The 14,543-nt window shown below is 50.8% G+C and overlaps 4 protein-coding genes across 4 annotated transcripts; 2 read left to right on the top strand and 2 right to left on the bottom strand.

Moving 5' to 3' along the window:
• Window positions 1-17: 17 nt before the first annotated feature.
• On the bottom strand, window positions 18-2,702 carry NCU09196 (hypothetical protein; the record flags this gene model as incomplete). The annotated part of the gene is made up of 1 exon (XM_954047.3): window positions 18-2,702. The coding sequence occupies one exon, from the start codon at window positions 2,700-2,702 to the stop codon at window positions 102-104; it is 2,601 nt and encodes an 866-aa protein (XP_959140.3). The 3' UTR covers window positions 18-101.
• A 244-nt stretch (window positions 2,703-2,946) lies between these two features.
• On the bottom strand, window positions 2,947-5,708 carry gpr-6 (G-protein-coupled receptor-6). Its single transcript, XM_954046.2, has 4 exons — window positions 5,346-5,708; window positions 5,157-5,256; window positions 4,480-5,041; window positions 2,947-4,402 (listed from the first exon to the last, which is right to left on the bottom strand). Exons 1-4 carry the CDS (start codon window positions 5,433-5,435, stop codon window positions 4,141-4,143), a joined length of 1,014 nt encoding a protein of 337 aa, XP_959139.1. The 5' UTR covers window positions 5,436-5,708; the 3' UTR covers window positions 2,947-4,140.
• An 889-nt stretch (window positions 5,709-6,597) lies between these two features.
• On the top strand, window positions 6,598-8,494 carry NCU09194 (nuclease S1). The gene is made up of 3 exons (XM_954045.3): window positions 6,598-6,996; window positions 7,104-7,775; window positions 7,863-8,494. Exons 1-3 carry the CDS (start codon window positions 6,930-6,932, stop codon window positions 8,096-8,098), a joined length of 975 nt encoding a protein of 324 aa, XP_959138.3. The 5' UTR covers window positions 6,598-6,929; the 3' UTR covers window positions 8,099-8,494.
• Window positions 8,495-11,592: 3,098 nt separating this feature from the next.
• On the top strand, window positions 11,593-13,715 carry NCU09193 (hypothetical protein). Its single transcript, XM_954044.3, has 3 exons — window positions 11,593-12,314; window positions 12,370-12,455; window positions 12,506-13,715. Exons 1-3 carry the CDS (start codon window positions 12,022-12,024, stop codon window positions 13,369-13,371), a joined length of 1,245 nt encoding a protein of 414 aa, XP_959137.1. The 5' UTR covers window positions 11,593-12,021; the 3' UTR covers window positions 13,372-13,715.
• Window positions 13,716-14,543: the final 828 nt, after the last annotated feature.

Below are 14,543 nucleotides of genomic sequence, written 5' to 3'. Positions count from 1 at the left end.
TATCAAAAGAAGTTGGTTACAATTTTGTTTCGCTGTGAAGCCCAATTTATACGACAACACTGGCTTTCGCCACTATTATACAGAACGATTCCTTGACAATGTTACATGAACGGACATGATGCACTTGCTAGCCTCTTCTCCAGACGCTGTATTATGCCATCATCGCTCTTCATTCCCAAGTCTGCCTCATCCCCCCAGTACGTGCACGAAAAGTTGGTAAGCTTCTCATCCTCAAACGCTTTGACGGCAATCTCTATCGCGGTCTTCGTCCCAGGCGGTTTCAGTTCACGCGACAAGAGACGCATTATGAGACGCACACGCTTGGGAGCTAAGGCATCCTCTCGCCCCCCTCCATTCCCACCATTTTCGTCCTTCTTTGAGTTTTCAACCTCCTTCGTGTCGGGGTCTCCGTATATGCTTAGGTACAATGGGTCCTTCGCAGCGGCCAGTTGTCCCTCGATGGAATGGAACAGAATAATCGACCGCGCAGTAACCCACAAGCGGTTCACAGCGTCAAGGCAATGACTGCCATGTACGCCAATGATGACCTCGGCCTTCAACAGTTCAAGGACATCGCAAAAGTTCACCACGACCTTGCTGCCACTCGGCCCTTCGAGCAGCTTTCCAGGAACTAACTCATTGAGCTTGAAGTCGACGGCCTGTATTCCTTCCCTAATTGTCTCCGCCCGGTCACGGCCACCTTTGATGATAAATCTGGGATTGTTGCTTGAGCCATGCCCCTTGACCTGCATGGCCCGTTTCTCTTTACCGGCGGTAGTGTTCTCCATGAATCTTTGCAAGTTTTCTAGGCGTCCGATCCTCTCAACTCTGTAGTTTTGAACATACAGACGATTAAATACCGAAAGGGGGAACCATGTGCCAAAACAGTTTAGGGCGTTGTTCAAGGCTCGGTCGTAGTAGGCACCATATTCCGGTGTCCTTGCCTCCTCGGTCAACAAATTGTCAAAAAACCCCTTCAAGATGAGAAATGCCTGAGGTGCCTTATCCGTGTATCCTTCAGTAACCAACATATTGTACAAGTGTACCAGGAGTACAGGCTCATTCGTGAAACTGGGGTAGAGTACTCTGGAGATATGATCGAGATTTGTCAGGCTTTGCACAAGGATTTCAGCGCAATGGAAGGGGGAGCAACCCCACAGGAAGTTTGAACCCGCGCCTTGGTCCTGTCTTGTGGAGTTGAACTCCAGGGCAGCGGAGCAAACTCTAGCCGCATGCTTTAGAAAATTGGTCTGCTCGATTTTCTGGTCCTCTCCGGTACGTAGGTCTCCGTCTAGCAAGTGTAAAGAAGTCCAAAATCCGGGCCCAAGATTCTTAGAGTCGTCAAGCTTGACACCCAAGAACAGCGCCAAATCACGTGCGGGAAAGAAGACATCGGAAGAAGGCGGCTGGATAAAAACAGGCTCCCAGAGGGGGTGATTCAGCCAGCCCCTTGACACAGTGAAGGAATCCACCATGTGTTGTAGTATGAAGACTGTGGTAGGCTGAATGTTGTGTCGAGTTGATTCACCGGTGGACGAGGGTTTTTCCATGGCAAGTTTAATGATGCTGGACAAGAAGGCTCTATGCTGATATGAACCTGATCCACTCAAGTCATCTTCGGATGGGCCTTTTGGGCCCCAGATGACATTTTCCCAATCTCCGTCGAGTTCTTTCGATTTCAATATAGGGGCAACATATTCGTCAAAAACCGAGTAAAGAAGCTTGATGGTATATAGATGACGCCACTGTAGGTATTCTTCCTTTGTAAGCACCATTAGGTCGGCGCTGGAATCCCAGTTCTTGAGAAGCTTTGCCATGCGCTCGGTGGGCTTTCCGGTTTGTGTGGTGCGAAAATCGGAAAGGAATTCAAAAAGCGATTCGAACGTGTGTATCATGAACTGTTCCTTCATATCCACACTCTGATTTTCAATCTTTCCTGAACATGAGCCATCGCCACCAACGCGGTAAACGGACGCAAAAAATGGTCGAACATTATCATCAGGATTTCGATAACCCGTTAAGTAGTCGATCATGCTGATGTAACCTAATTCTTCAGGAATATTGTCGTGACGGTATTTGACAATCAAATTCATGGCCGCAATACCAATTGCCCCGGCCACGGTGCTGTTGAGGCCACCGAAGACAACCTCTATCCAGGTAACGTGGAGAAAGTGTCTGAGGCGCATGAACTCCTTGAACAGGTCGTAAGCCGCCATACCCCAGGCGTTCCCGTCGGAGTTGAAACGGCCGTTCATATTGCAAGGGTCATCGATGTCAAAGTGACTTAATGGGAAGTCATCAGGCGGGAGACTGTCCTTGATCTTGTTGAATTTGGCTTCGTTTTCTGGTGTCTTTGACTTGTTGCGACGCCCGGGCTTGCCTTTCTCAGCTTCAGGATGAAAGCGGATGGGAAATCTGTCGGGGACCAAATAATTGATATCTTCTTCGGTCTCTGGTGTGTTGTACTTCAAAATGGACGAGACCTCTTGCTCTCCCGGGGAAGTTGACATCCAATGGAAGCCTCTGAGGCCATTGAAGGCCACCCAAAAGGCGCGAATATCAGTCTCAAGCGTTCGGAAATTCTCCATCTCTTCGGGGCGTGGGCGCCTGGCTGCGAGCGCCTGCCATGTAGTCAAAGCAGCGACTCTTGTGTGGATGATATGCAGGAACAAGGCCAGAATGGAAGGGGGAATAACATCCATATGGAGACTAATGAACCTGCAAAAGTTGTAGAGCCTGAACCGGTTAAATAATCCCGCTCGGGCTGGATCAGCAAGCAACTCTTTCGGTCGTTTCTGCCCTGGTAGACCAGCGCTGGGAATTTCCAACAAGGTCAGGTTAAGATCATGTTGCCGAGTCGTTCCCCAAAACTTGATAATTGAGTGAACAGTGCGCACAATCCAACAAAGAAGGAGTTTCGAATTGCGCTTGTAAGCTAGATACGATCCAGGCGGTGCGTATTGTATGTCCTCGGTGGGCGGCATCGTGGCGATGATGAATTTCTTGGTCTAAACTTGAAGAATGGCTGCGGCGTAATATCAGATGTTGCATACGAGGGATAAGAAGTTTAACGAGTTGCGAGTTTGATCAGGACAGGCGTTCGTTGAATTAAATCCCGGGAGCTTGGGTTCAAGAGGAAGAGACACGGGTTCCGTCATGTATTCCGAGCGTGCCAAAGAGCAACATAAAACCTTTGCCATATGCCAGAAGGTGGCTTGACTGTGCATTGAGGGCCGTGACTGCTCAGAAATTGACCGATATGTAATGGGACTCTCATGAGAAGGGACATTCGCTTAGGTCCGACTTTGATCGTCCTAAAATAGGATGTCATGATCCGGCCGGTATTTTCTTTCGTCGAGTCTCACAAATCGCATGGCCGCACAATGTTCTAGCCACTACTGAACAGCAGGAGCAAACGAGCTGAAGAACTTTTTGTAGAGGTCAAGAGGGGAAAAGGGCCCATTAATCGTCGCATCCCAGAGATCGATACAGTAGGTGCCACCTGTATGATATAATGGCCGGACTCAAAGTGCCACTGCCGGAGGAAGCCAACCCGCGTGGGAATTCGACCGGAACTTAGCATCCGTACGATCGTCCCTGAATACCGGGAGCGGTTCGCTGCAAGGGGAAGGTAACTCGGGAGAAAAGTCACAGGAAGCAGCTCAGCAGCGAACTTCACCATAAATGAACCGGAAAGAAGCACCAACCCAAACTTATACCTGTCAGAAAAGGAGAAAAGGATGTGTACGACAGTCCGAAACTCAAAAGGCCTCAAACTAAGAGTGCTATTGAGAAGATAGCACTGAAAATGAAAGAATGCAGCGGGGATGTGTAAAGCTCGGAGAAAATGCGTGAAAAAAACATTGTCTCCATCATTCTTACGCCTTGCCCTAACCGTTCTTGAAATTTAACATGCCATCCCGATCAATATGAGGCAAAATGCACTCGACAAAAGAAAATGACAAAAAATGGAGAAGAAAAAAAGCAGATGACAAAACCCAAGTAACCAAAAAGTATCCATCACATACCGTTGACAGATATTTTCATTGAACTCATGAACGCTGATTCCTATCCTCTAAACAGGCCGTTTCTCCCAGCAAATGCGTGTCGTTTGCTTCGTGTAAGCGAAGAGCCAGCTCTTCAGGCGGTATGATGCGTCTTTGGCTCACGTTGCGGCGAGTAGAGTCTGAACTGGGCAAAGATGATCAAGTCTTCCAGCATAGTACCGAGCGAGCCCAGGAGCCAAGGGAGGGCTCTGACAATATAGTCTCTTTCCTGAGAGTAGGCGATAACGCTTGCTCCATATGTGAGGTTGCCCGTGAGCGAGAGCAGGAAAAACAACAGGGCAAGACCTTCGCAAGACTTCTCACGGTAATTCTTGATGATCTGAGGGATTCGAGCGCTATGGAATTGGTTAGCTTCTCAAGCCCAGCGGTGACACCGAGTGAATGGGCTGAGACAACAGGACTGGATACGTACCACAAGTAACAGACGGCGCTGAAATAGCCCAGGATCATGCCAATGACGGCCTGTGGCTCTTGGGAAATCGTGTTGTCTCCACCATCGGGTAACCCATCCTCAACGTCCCACGCACCCATCTTGTAGCTGATGAACCAGCCTGCAGCGCCGACGACCCAAACAGCTACCAAGCTCAGGGTGTTGTGCAGCCAAGGATTGCTGTCAGGAGTTTCGTCTTCACCTGTGACGATTCTGGTCAATGGATCGAGAGTGCTCTCCCTGTGGCGCATCGAGTGCCGACGGTGAGAGCCGGGCAATCCCGTAGAATCGCTGCGCGACCGACGCGGGTGCTCATGATCCAACAACGGGTCGTGCTCAGAAGGGTCCTCTACAGCCGTTGTGTCGGTTTCTTGTGTCTCGGCAGAGGAATGTCGTGCACTTCGGGCATGTCTTTCGATGCGGCTGCGGCGGCGGGCGTTAACGGCGTTGTAGTAGCTGCATTGGCCAATGAGGACCAGGTCGGCGAAACAAAAATACAAGGCAAGTGCTACAGCGGTTGGTGCCAAACTTGTCCAGAGTGCGCCTGTATCGAAGAAGATGATAATCAACAGCCGAACAAATGATTGGCAGTACTTGTACCTTGGGTACCTCGAGAGCAGAACATCGGAGGTAGGTACGGTAGGCTGATTGCCACTTACCAAGCAGATTCGCTATGTCGCCCAGAAGCCATATGATCAGGAAGTTCATGGATAGGCCGTCAGCGCTCTTGGCCTTGTAGTTTGTAATCAGTTGTGGCAGCTGGGGTTGAGGACAACGGTTAGCATTATGATTTAGAATGGAAATGGCAAGCCGTTAGAAAGGGAAAGCAGCAAGATGGACATGCTCACCAAAAGACATATCCAGGCCGTCAAGCTGACACTTCCAAACACTCCCGAGAGTGCCTCGCCCACATCGGGCGCTTTGGAGAGGGCTTCCATGTCGCCAACAACAAGAGTGGAAAGTTGAACGGATAACCAGAGGTTGATTGTTCCCCAAGCAGGGTCGATTCCTGCTCGAATACCGAAACGGACTGAGTCTAACCCGCTGATTGCAGTCGATGTTGGGGTCTTGATCACTTCTTGCGCGCACTGGAGAAATAGCCAAAGGTTGGCAACAGGAACTTAAAAGTACAGGTGCAAGAGAAAAAGGAAAGAGTCATTGTCAGTTCGAGTCAGCGGACAGGTCTCAGGGCAGGTCGTTATCAAGAGGCGATTGACTCGAGAGATAAGGCAAAGATGTGGCTCTGGCTGATACCGAAAATGGCATAACGTAGCCATCCAAGTGCCATTCAAAAACTATCACAAGCGTCACCGTTTTGTCCCGTGCTGCGGGATTGTAGTATGCAGTGTACCAAGATACGCCGTCCTGCGCCAGCGTAGCATTTGTTCAGTTCGCAGTTTTTTTTTTTTTTTTCTCTTTCCCTTGTCGCTGTTGTGGTTGGAGGACCTTTGAGCGACCTTCCATTGACGGGAGGCACATGGGCTCATGGGATTGCATCACAAGGAGGGCCCTCTCGCTCAGCTCTGACCCATCCTGCCCGGCCCTGGTGCTGTAAGGGAATGGAGAAATATGGGGAAGGTGGGGTATTTGACAGCTCCGGTCGCCTGATATGGCCAATCATTCAGCCCGCCGTCCAACCAGTGACGAGCAATTGAAACCTCTTCGTGGATGCCCTCTTTTCGGCGGCACGGGTGGAGACTTTGTCATCATGCCAAGACCAGCACCTCAACCTCGACTATTCAAGTTGCAAGTCGAGTCTGCGTCCGAACTGCTGCCTCGTTCATCACATTGCACATCCGCTCTATCAAACTTGCTGCACTGATTGCATGGGGTTTCCCGTCAGTAGAGGTGTATAGGTGCTCGTAGATGGGAAAGACGGACGAGAAGAAGGAAAACACGAGAGACTGGGGAGAAACAAGCACTGCCAGCACTCGACAAGCACAAGCCATTCCAAAGATTAAACGACACCAGATATGATAGGCTCACGTGGGATTTATCGCCCCGCGTTCATTCGCTACAGCATCCCCGTAGCAGCAACCCCCGCGTGTTTGGTGTACACTACCTAGAGGACTCGGAGTTTATTGATCAGCCATGCCTGGTCCAAGCTGATGGCGCCGGTACCAGCGTCCCGCAATGGTAGATGGGTTGGCTCCGATGCTAGGGACAGTCATGACGCCGCTGGAAAGGGGCGGTATCAATGCTTATCGCCATCGGACCCCAGGGTGGTGCAGCTGATCGACTGGGGGACATCAAGTGAGCTGAGCGCGTGTTTGGATCAGACAATCTTTCCATCAAACATTCCCGTCCTCGAGTAAATCATTCTCATTTACTTGCTGTGGGTTTGTCACCAATTGTTTTTGTCGTTGCGAAGCTTGTCCGGTGTATCCGTCACCATCTCTTGACTAGCAGTACAGTAGCGCAAAGACACCACCATGAAGCTATCATCAGTCATACTGAGCTCCTCCGCCTTCTTAGCCGGAGGGGTTTCAGCATGGGGAGGTACGAAAGAACACCAATTCCCCTTCCTTACCATTTCCCCCCAATATTCGCGAATCGCACTCAAGGGATGGAACACCGCTAACACACGTCGCCTACAACAACAACAGGCTTCGGACACATCACCGTCGCCTACGTCGCCAGCAACTTCGTCTCCAACTCCACCGCCTCCTATTTCCAAACCCTCCTGCGCAACGACACCTCTGACTACCTCGCCAACGTAGCCACCTGGGCCGACTCGATCCGGTACACCAAATGGGGTCGTTGGACGGGACCCCTGCACTACATCGACGCGAAGGACTCACCCCCCGATTCATGCGGCATCATCTACGAGCGTGACTGCAAACCCGAAGGTTGCGTGGTCAGCGCCATTCAAAACTACACCTCTCGCCTTTTGGACCAAAGCCTACACGTGGTCGAGCGCGCGCAGGCGGCCAAGTTCGTAATTCACTTTGTCGGGGACATCCACCAGCCGCTGCACACGGAGGACGTGGAGAAGGGGGGCAACGGGATCTCGGTGTTCTTTGATGAGAAGCGGTTCAACCTACACCATGTTTGGGACTCGAGCATTGCCGAGAAAATCGTTACGCACAAGAAGCAGGGTGTTGGGAGGAGGCCGTTTCCCGCGGCCAAGAAGTGGGCAGATGCGTTGGCGGAGGAGATCAGGGAGGGCCAGTACAAGGCGAATAGCAGTGATTGGGTGAAGGGGTTGGAGCTGAAGGAGGCGAGCGAGATTGCGCTGCAGTGGGCGATTGAGGGGAACGAGCATGTTTGCACTGTTGGTAAGTTCTCTCCGTTCGTTCCGTCCCTATACCTCTCTTTCATGGTATCGTCAGGGAACCGTTGCTTAACACTACTTTCTTGACTAGTCCTCCCCGATGGCCCCGAAGCTATCCGCGACCAGGAGCTCGGTGGTGCCTACTTCGAAGCCGCCGCCCCCGTCGTTGAGTTGCAGATCGCAAAGGCCGGCTACCGTCTGGCTGCCTGGCTCGATCTCATCGTCTCCGGTATTGAGAAGAACGAGACAATAAGCCCACCAACCCTACCAAAGCGGCCGGACGTTGTTACTGCGGAACAAAAGCCGATGATGTTGGGCGACCTATGAAACAGGCCTGGTGGAGGGTGTTTGTTGTGGGCCTTGGCATTGGAAGAGTATGAATCATGACCGGGGATGAGCGTTTCGCAAATGCTTCTTGGCAACGGTTCGTTGGTTGAAGATATCAGGCTTGGAAAGAGATGCAGCGTGTTCTTTAATTGGGTACAGAATTAGATGATTGTATGGCTCAGGGTGCTGGATAATGTTTGGGTGTCGACTGAGAAGTACGTGATGCTAATGGATAACGCAATGCATGCCCACGTCTGCAATTGTTGCGTCATGTAGGTCCATGGTATTTTGTGTACAAGTTATGTCTGCCTGCCATGTATGTATGTAAAGTGTACATTAACGTGCCTAAGATACCCTCCGAGCGTTAGGTGTAGGTTTACCAGATCAGATGCCAGATGTTTGGATGAGATTCTCCTTTGCGCACCGAATAGGAATTTGACACGCCTCATTGCCCAGATTAACATCGAACAATATCATTGACTACCATCCCTCATGCACACATTGGTCAACACTCGAGATTTTCCTGCCAGGTTGGCCAAACATTTCGCTGGTCCTCGGTAGCCATGTTTCGTTCTGATAATCTTCCGTTCAGCCAAGCGATTACCCCACTTGAAAAGGGACTGAAGTCCTCCTTAGAGTACAACGACAATGACGTTGTATCAAGTCCGACGCATGGAGCCAAGCACCCGATACATGTCTTGGGGTTCAGGGGTTTCCAAGGTGGGTTTCTTAAAAACAACACAGCATGACAAACCGAATCGGGTATCCCGTTGAGGCTAAAAGACAATGAGGAAGGGTGGCCGTTCCGCTGGTGGCTGATGTTATCATCACGTCTGTGGTTAGTCAGAGAAGCAACATCCAAGTGCCAACATCACGTTTGAAACAGTTGGGGGTTGATTGGGTACGCTGCACAACATCGGCTCGGTATCGGAACCACAATTCCAGGAGGTTTTCGAAGTTGGAGTCCGATGCTCATCTATCATCATCACAAATCCAACGGTCACAAGGATTTAAAATGCCCGCGTCCACGTGAGCGACCAAGAACTGACTGTTAAAGTCCCACTCGGCCTGAGCGTGTAGTATTGAAACGCTATGAATAAGAAGATGGGGTTTTGGGAGTGAACATCATTGCTGCCCTCTGGACCCCGGGGACACAACATGTCTCAAGATGAACAAGGCCCAAGGCCCAAGTTACATCCTTGTTGCGAATCGGTCTTGGCCAGAGTTCATATAGATGCGGGCGGACAGTATTATGTTTCGAAATGCGAGGTTGGTAGTAGCCTAAAGGTAATTGTCAGCAGCACAGACAGTCAGTGTTTAGGTTCTCAACTGAAGACAAGATTAAAATTGACGATCTCATTCCTCGAATTGATATTTTGTGCCGTCCTAACCGTGCTGTCGGGTGGGAAGCACGCGTGGGCGCTACCTCAGACATCAACGGCGCACTGTTTCTAGTGAAAGAAACAGGCCCATGGAACTGATGCGATTTGACTGTTTGTCTTGACCTCAAGTGGCCTCTTCAGAATGGGACGAGATGGGAACTTCATTTTGTTGTAAAGATATTTAATGTGTGGAGAAATTATGCTGAATTTTGCGTTGGGTTCGCCGTCTCCTACTCCTGAGTCCGGAAACATATCATGATAGGAGCAAACGGGCTTGATATGGTGAGGAAAACGAACAATGAGACGGATTTTTGTTGAGGTTGGTGTTGTGATGGCCGGGGGTGGTCAAGCGGAGTCCGGCCGGATGGGAGGGAAACGATGTCCTTCCTTCAGGTCCCTTGTTCTATAATCGGAATTAAGCTCTTGTTCCTGCATACGGAGGCGTCCACAGCTAGGGACGCTAGCCCAGAAAAAGTGGGACATCCCCAGTGTACAAGCGCCAAGGGGGCCTGTTAAGGACGACCTCAAGCGCTGAACAGTAGACATTGGGCGTGGCTACTGTAGAGGTAGTACAGTCAATTTAGGTCAAGGGAATCGATGAGCTGACCTCATTGAGGCCCACCGTGTTTCTTCCCGGACTGGGTGCCTTAGGTGACTAGACGAAGCAGTTAGACGGTACAGCATGACGTCGATGTTGACTTGATTGATCAAATCATAGAACGCCGCTAAGGAGTAAAGTGTTGCTTGACGGTCCGCTCATCGTAGCTGTAGAGTATGGCAGAGTACCTATTAAGAATCACTGTTCTTTACTGACTAACAGGTAGAGAAGTCCAATCTTCTGCGGGACGGGGTGAAAGTGATGAGATGGCGATGAGTAGTCCTACTCGAAGTTTGCGTACCGGCGACCAAAAAATGCCGAATGCCGGGTAAGGCCGGCAACAAGGCGGAGATAGAAACATCGGATATCGGCTACAATCCGGGTCGGCCAAGACCAAACACTGCTGGTTCGTCCGGGCTCGTTGGGCGTGTTTTGTTTCGTACGAGTCCCTACACCAGTTCTTCGCGATGCAGGAGCGTCCACCAGGAGTCTTTGACTGGTTTTGCCTTGGCCCATTACAGAATTGATGCGCAGGGCATTCGGGTATAATTTGTTATAGAAAACTATCCGTACCTTGTGTTGTGTCAATACTGCATGTCCCTGATAGATATGTTGGGAACTCCTTGTCCAAGTAGAAACGGGTTGTGCTAGCACGGATAGGGACGGGAAGAGGGTGAAGAGAGGTCAAAGTTGAAGTTAGATATAGGTAGTGTTGGTTGTTGCAGTCTCTCGGCCCGGCATGGCATTGAACTTCTTTGCCTTGGGAGTGGGGCAGGTGCGCGCTAGCACCTCGCTAGCGCTTCATCCCGAGACGCCAAATGCTGGATCGCCCTTTCCCGGCTCGTGTGATTGGCTAAAGGTAAGACAATTATTAGCACCCTCGTCGCTTCTGGCACGCAAGTCGCTTCATCAACCTCTCTTCCACTGCACACTCTCGAGCCTCTTTGCTTTTCTCCCCAAACACTCGTCAATGTTGCTCCGAGTCCGTCATGTGCAACTGAAAATGATTCGCTCGAAAGCGTCGATAGCATTCACTCTCTGCGTTACGGGCTTCATCTGAGATGCGCATCCACTTTCCTGACTGCTGTGAACGGCCATCGTGGACTTGTATTGGGCTGTAGAGATCTCAATCAAGCGCGATATCTGGCGTCAATCACCATAGATTCCTCGGGCGTCTTGGGGAGAGGCTTTTACGCCAAGTCAGGGCAAGACCCCATGGGGTCTATCCTAGAGCTATCCATGGATGTCTATGCAGTCAGTTTGACCGTTGGCAGCCCCTTTCCATGCTACATTTCACTTTACTGCTACCTCCTTTGACAGTTCGGCGCAGACGCCCTCTTCTTGCGATACCCTTGTATCACGTTTGAGATCATGGAGACGCACAACCCCCAAACCCCTCTCCGTCCGTTCCGACCTCCTGCTGCTCAATCCAGGATGCGATTTAGTACTGGTTCCACGGGCAAAGAACGGCTATAGAGAAAGGTCGGTTGGTAGACTGGGGGAGGGTTACACAAGACAGATTCCTACCCTGGCCGGCACCCTGTCGTAGTCTCGTGGAACAAACTTCTTGGCTAGCCAGGAAATAAGAAACGATGACCATGGGCTGGTGCCTCAGCATGCCCAGCTTTCTATAATACTCCTCCATCTCTCCCTTCTCTTCCTTTGCATGCTCTATTTTTGCTTGTTGTGGTGGTAGCGTGTTTCTTTCATTCGTTCCTTTTCGACGCACGTTGTATATACCCAATTAGCCGACACCGGGTGTCAGTTAATCCTTCTCTTCTTGCAGTCAGCTTTGATATTACGGTCTGGAACCTTTTTTTTCGACGCTTTACGTCTTACGCTTTACTTCGACTCCCGTACGCTCCAGGTGCCTGGTTATATCATCCCGCATATCCTTACCGAATCCGAGATTTCGCGGCGAAGCTTCAATATCAACTATCAACATGCTGATGAAGACTGCTCTTACTGCCCTCTTGGGCTTGGCCATGGTCACCGACGCAGCCATTGTGCCCAACACTGACTTCTCGTCACTCGAGCAAAGGCAGAACCGTGGCGGTAAATTTGGTGGTGGTGGAAACCGCAACCAGGGTGGAAATACGGGAAACAATGCCAACAAGGGAGGCAATAACCAACAACAAGCTAATACCTGTCTGGCCCCGGGTGCCATTCAGACGGGTTCTGCATCGACGGGTCAGAGCGGTGCTGGGGCGGCAGATGGCCAGGTCAACTCCAAGACGTGCGTTAAAGGCAATATCATGAATTCCGCGATGTTCTCACTGACTTTGCAACAGGGACAAAGCCAACTTCATCAACTTCTGTAATGGCCAGACCTTGACGAACGGTCAACAAATCAAGTCTGGCTCCTGCAACGGCATTCGTACGTGGACTATCTAGAGACATATCAATACACCCACTAACAGTTTGCAGCCATGGGCAAAATTCCTTCCACCGACCGGATGATTTCCGCCGTTATCCTCAACCCCAAGAACAACGACAATATCCAGGCCAGCAAGACCTTCACCATCCAGGTCAAGTTGAATAACATTGCGCTGGGTTCTTTTACCAACGCTACCAGCACTTACTACTCAGCTCCTCAGGACGTCGACGGCTCTGGTAGGGTTATTGGTCACACCCACGTCACCGTTCAGAACACGGGCAACACATTGAACCCCACAGAGCCGCTCGATGCTCGACAGTTCGCCTTCTTCAAGGGCATTAATGATGCCGGCAACGGAGCTGGTACTCTGTCGACCGACGTGACGGGAGGTCTCCCCGCGGGCAACTATCGTATCTGTACCATGACCTCGGCGTCCAACCATCAGCCTGTTCTTATGCCTGTTGCGCAGAGAGGTGCCCAGGATGACTGTCGGTACTTTACCGTTTCCAACAACGGCGGCGGCGGTGGCGGCGGCGGCAACAACAACAACAACAACAACAACAACAAAAACAACAACAACGGTGGCAACAACGCCAATCAGAACAACAACAGCAACAACAAGAACACGGGTGGCAACAATACTGGCGGCCGGAACAGGAACTCAGGCAAAAACGTTGCCACTAGCCAAGCCATCGCCGGCATCTCCGCCCCCGCCGTCACCAACTCGGGCAACTCTCAGCGTCCCTTCGCCGTCAACGGAGCGACCTTTGTCAACAAGGCCGCCGCCGTCCAGCGCGCCTGCGCGATCCAGAACAATGCTTGCGCGAATGCCGTTAATAGCGGCAAGGCGTCCGGTGTCACGCTTCAGCAGTGTAACGCTCAAGAAACTGCTTGCAGGGCAGCTGGCGGTGCTTAATTCATTGCTTTCAAGCAAGGGGACCTATGGGCCAAGCTACATCACTGAAGCGAAGCAAAGTTGAAGCTCGGCTTTTTGGGGGTATTACGATCGTGGTAAGGGTCCGTTGATTGCTCTTAAACACCGTGTTGTTGAGTCTTTTTTGTTTGAGAGGGGGGAGGGGGACCGGGAGTTCAAGTTTCGTGTATGATATATAAACGATGGATACTACTTTCACATAACCTTTTTTTTTTTTTTTGGTTTTTTTGCCGACGCATCTGAGGGTAAGAGATGGATGCATCATACTGATTTCCTATGTCTACTGTTTGTGGACTCGTATATCTCTCCCCATCAGTGAAGAAAACCACCAAACGAGTCGCACAAAAAACGACATATTTCATGAAATATCGGCAGCACCTTCCTCTTACCCAATCCTACACACCCCTTCCCCGTCCGATAAGCAAAGACCGCACCCGTTACATAACAAAGATCTGAACCAAACCAAACTGGCTTCTCAGATCCGGGTTCGGATCTAGCCTCTTCCGCCTCCATATCCATGGAAAAGTGTGACACCTGTCGTCTCATGTTCTTCGAACCCCTGGGCCTGTGCTTTCGAACCCGCACGGCACCCGACCCCTCCTCATGATGCAATACGCCAAATGGAAGGCACGCACGGAAATCGGTCCGTTGGTTAAAAAAAGTGGAAGGCACCAGTGATCGTCGGCCTTTGAACTTCTTCGTCTCCAGTCTCTAGGAACCACCTGGGAGCCATCAGTGGCAGGGCATGGATTTTGAATGGAAGGTGCGGTTGTGACTTCTAAGAACTCTGTACATAGAAGGAGCGGAAAGGGGGACGGGAAGCCCCTGAATGCGCGCAAGGGCCTCTTCGGTTGGGGGTTCCCTCGAAAGCTGATGCTCCTCAAGAACAAGACGGAGGAAACCGAATGGCATAGCCTTAGAAAGGGAATAGATTTCAGTTCGTTCTACAAGGTTACGTCTGGTTCGGTTTCGGGTCCTGGGCTGTTTTGTGCTTTGTGATAAACAAGGATTTATATACAACTCGTCGCGAGGTGTCCCCTTGTAGTGACGGATCTGATGAGGTCATGCCTACACCTTGCGTAATCCGTTCACACGACAAGGCTGGTGGCTTCGATTACATCTTCTTCTACGTAGCCATAAATGTTATCCCGGGA

Source organism: Neurospora crassa, linkage group I (assembly GCF_000182925.2).
Source record: "Neurospora crassa OR74A linkage group I, whole genome shotgun sequence".
Classification (NCBI taxonomy): Eukaryota; Fungi; Ascomycota; class Sordariomycetes; order Sordariales; family Sordariaceae; genus Neurospora; species Neurospora crassa.
Note: the sequence above shows the minus strand (reverse complement) of the source record. Positions and strands in the feature narration are given on the sequence as shown.

Excerpts from the sequence above, each read along its gene's own strand:
- NCU09193 (XM_954044.3), top strand. The coding sequence starts at position 12,022 with ATGCTGATGAAGACTGCTCTTACTGCCCTCTTGGGCTTGGCCATGGTC. Across the intron at positions 12,315-12,369 it reads GGCCAGGTCAACTCCAAGAC|GGACAAAGCCAACTTCATCA; the intron begins GTGCGTTAAAGG and ends ACTTTGCAACAG. Across the intron at positions 12,456-12,505 it reads TGGCTCCTGCAACGGCATTC|CCATGGGCAAAATTCCTTCC; the intron begins GTACGTGGACTA and ends AACAGTTTGCAG.
- gpr-6 (XM_954046.2), bottom strand. The coding sequence starts at position 5,435 with ATGGAAGCCCTCTCCAAAGCGCCCGATGTGGGCGAGGCACTCTCGGGA. Across the intron at positions 5,042-5,156 it reads CGACATAGCGAATCTGCTTG|GCGCACTCTGGACAAGTTTG; the intron begins GTAAGTGGCAAT and ends TCTTCGATACAG. Across the intron at positions 4,403-4,479 it reads AGCGCCGTCTGTTACTTGTG|CGCTCGAATCCCTCAGATCA; the intron begins GTACGTATCCAG and ends CCAATTCCATAG.
- NCU09194 (XM_954045.3), top strand. The coding sequence starts at position 6,930 with ATGAAGCTATCATCAGTCATACTGAGCTCCTCCGCCTTCTTAGCCGGA. Across the intron at positions 6,997-7,103 it reads AGGGGTTTCAGCATGGGGAG|GCTTCGGACACATCACCGTC; the intron begins GTACGAAAGAAC and ends CAACAACAACAG. Across the intron at positions 7,776-7,862 it reads CGAGCATGTTTGCACTGTTG|TCCTCCCCGATGGCCCCGAA; the intron begins GTAAGTTCTCTC and ends TTTCTTGACTAG.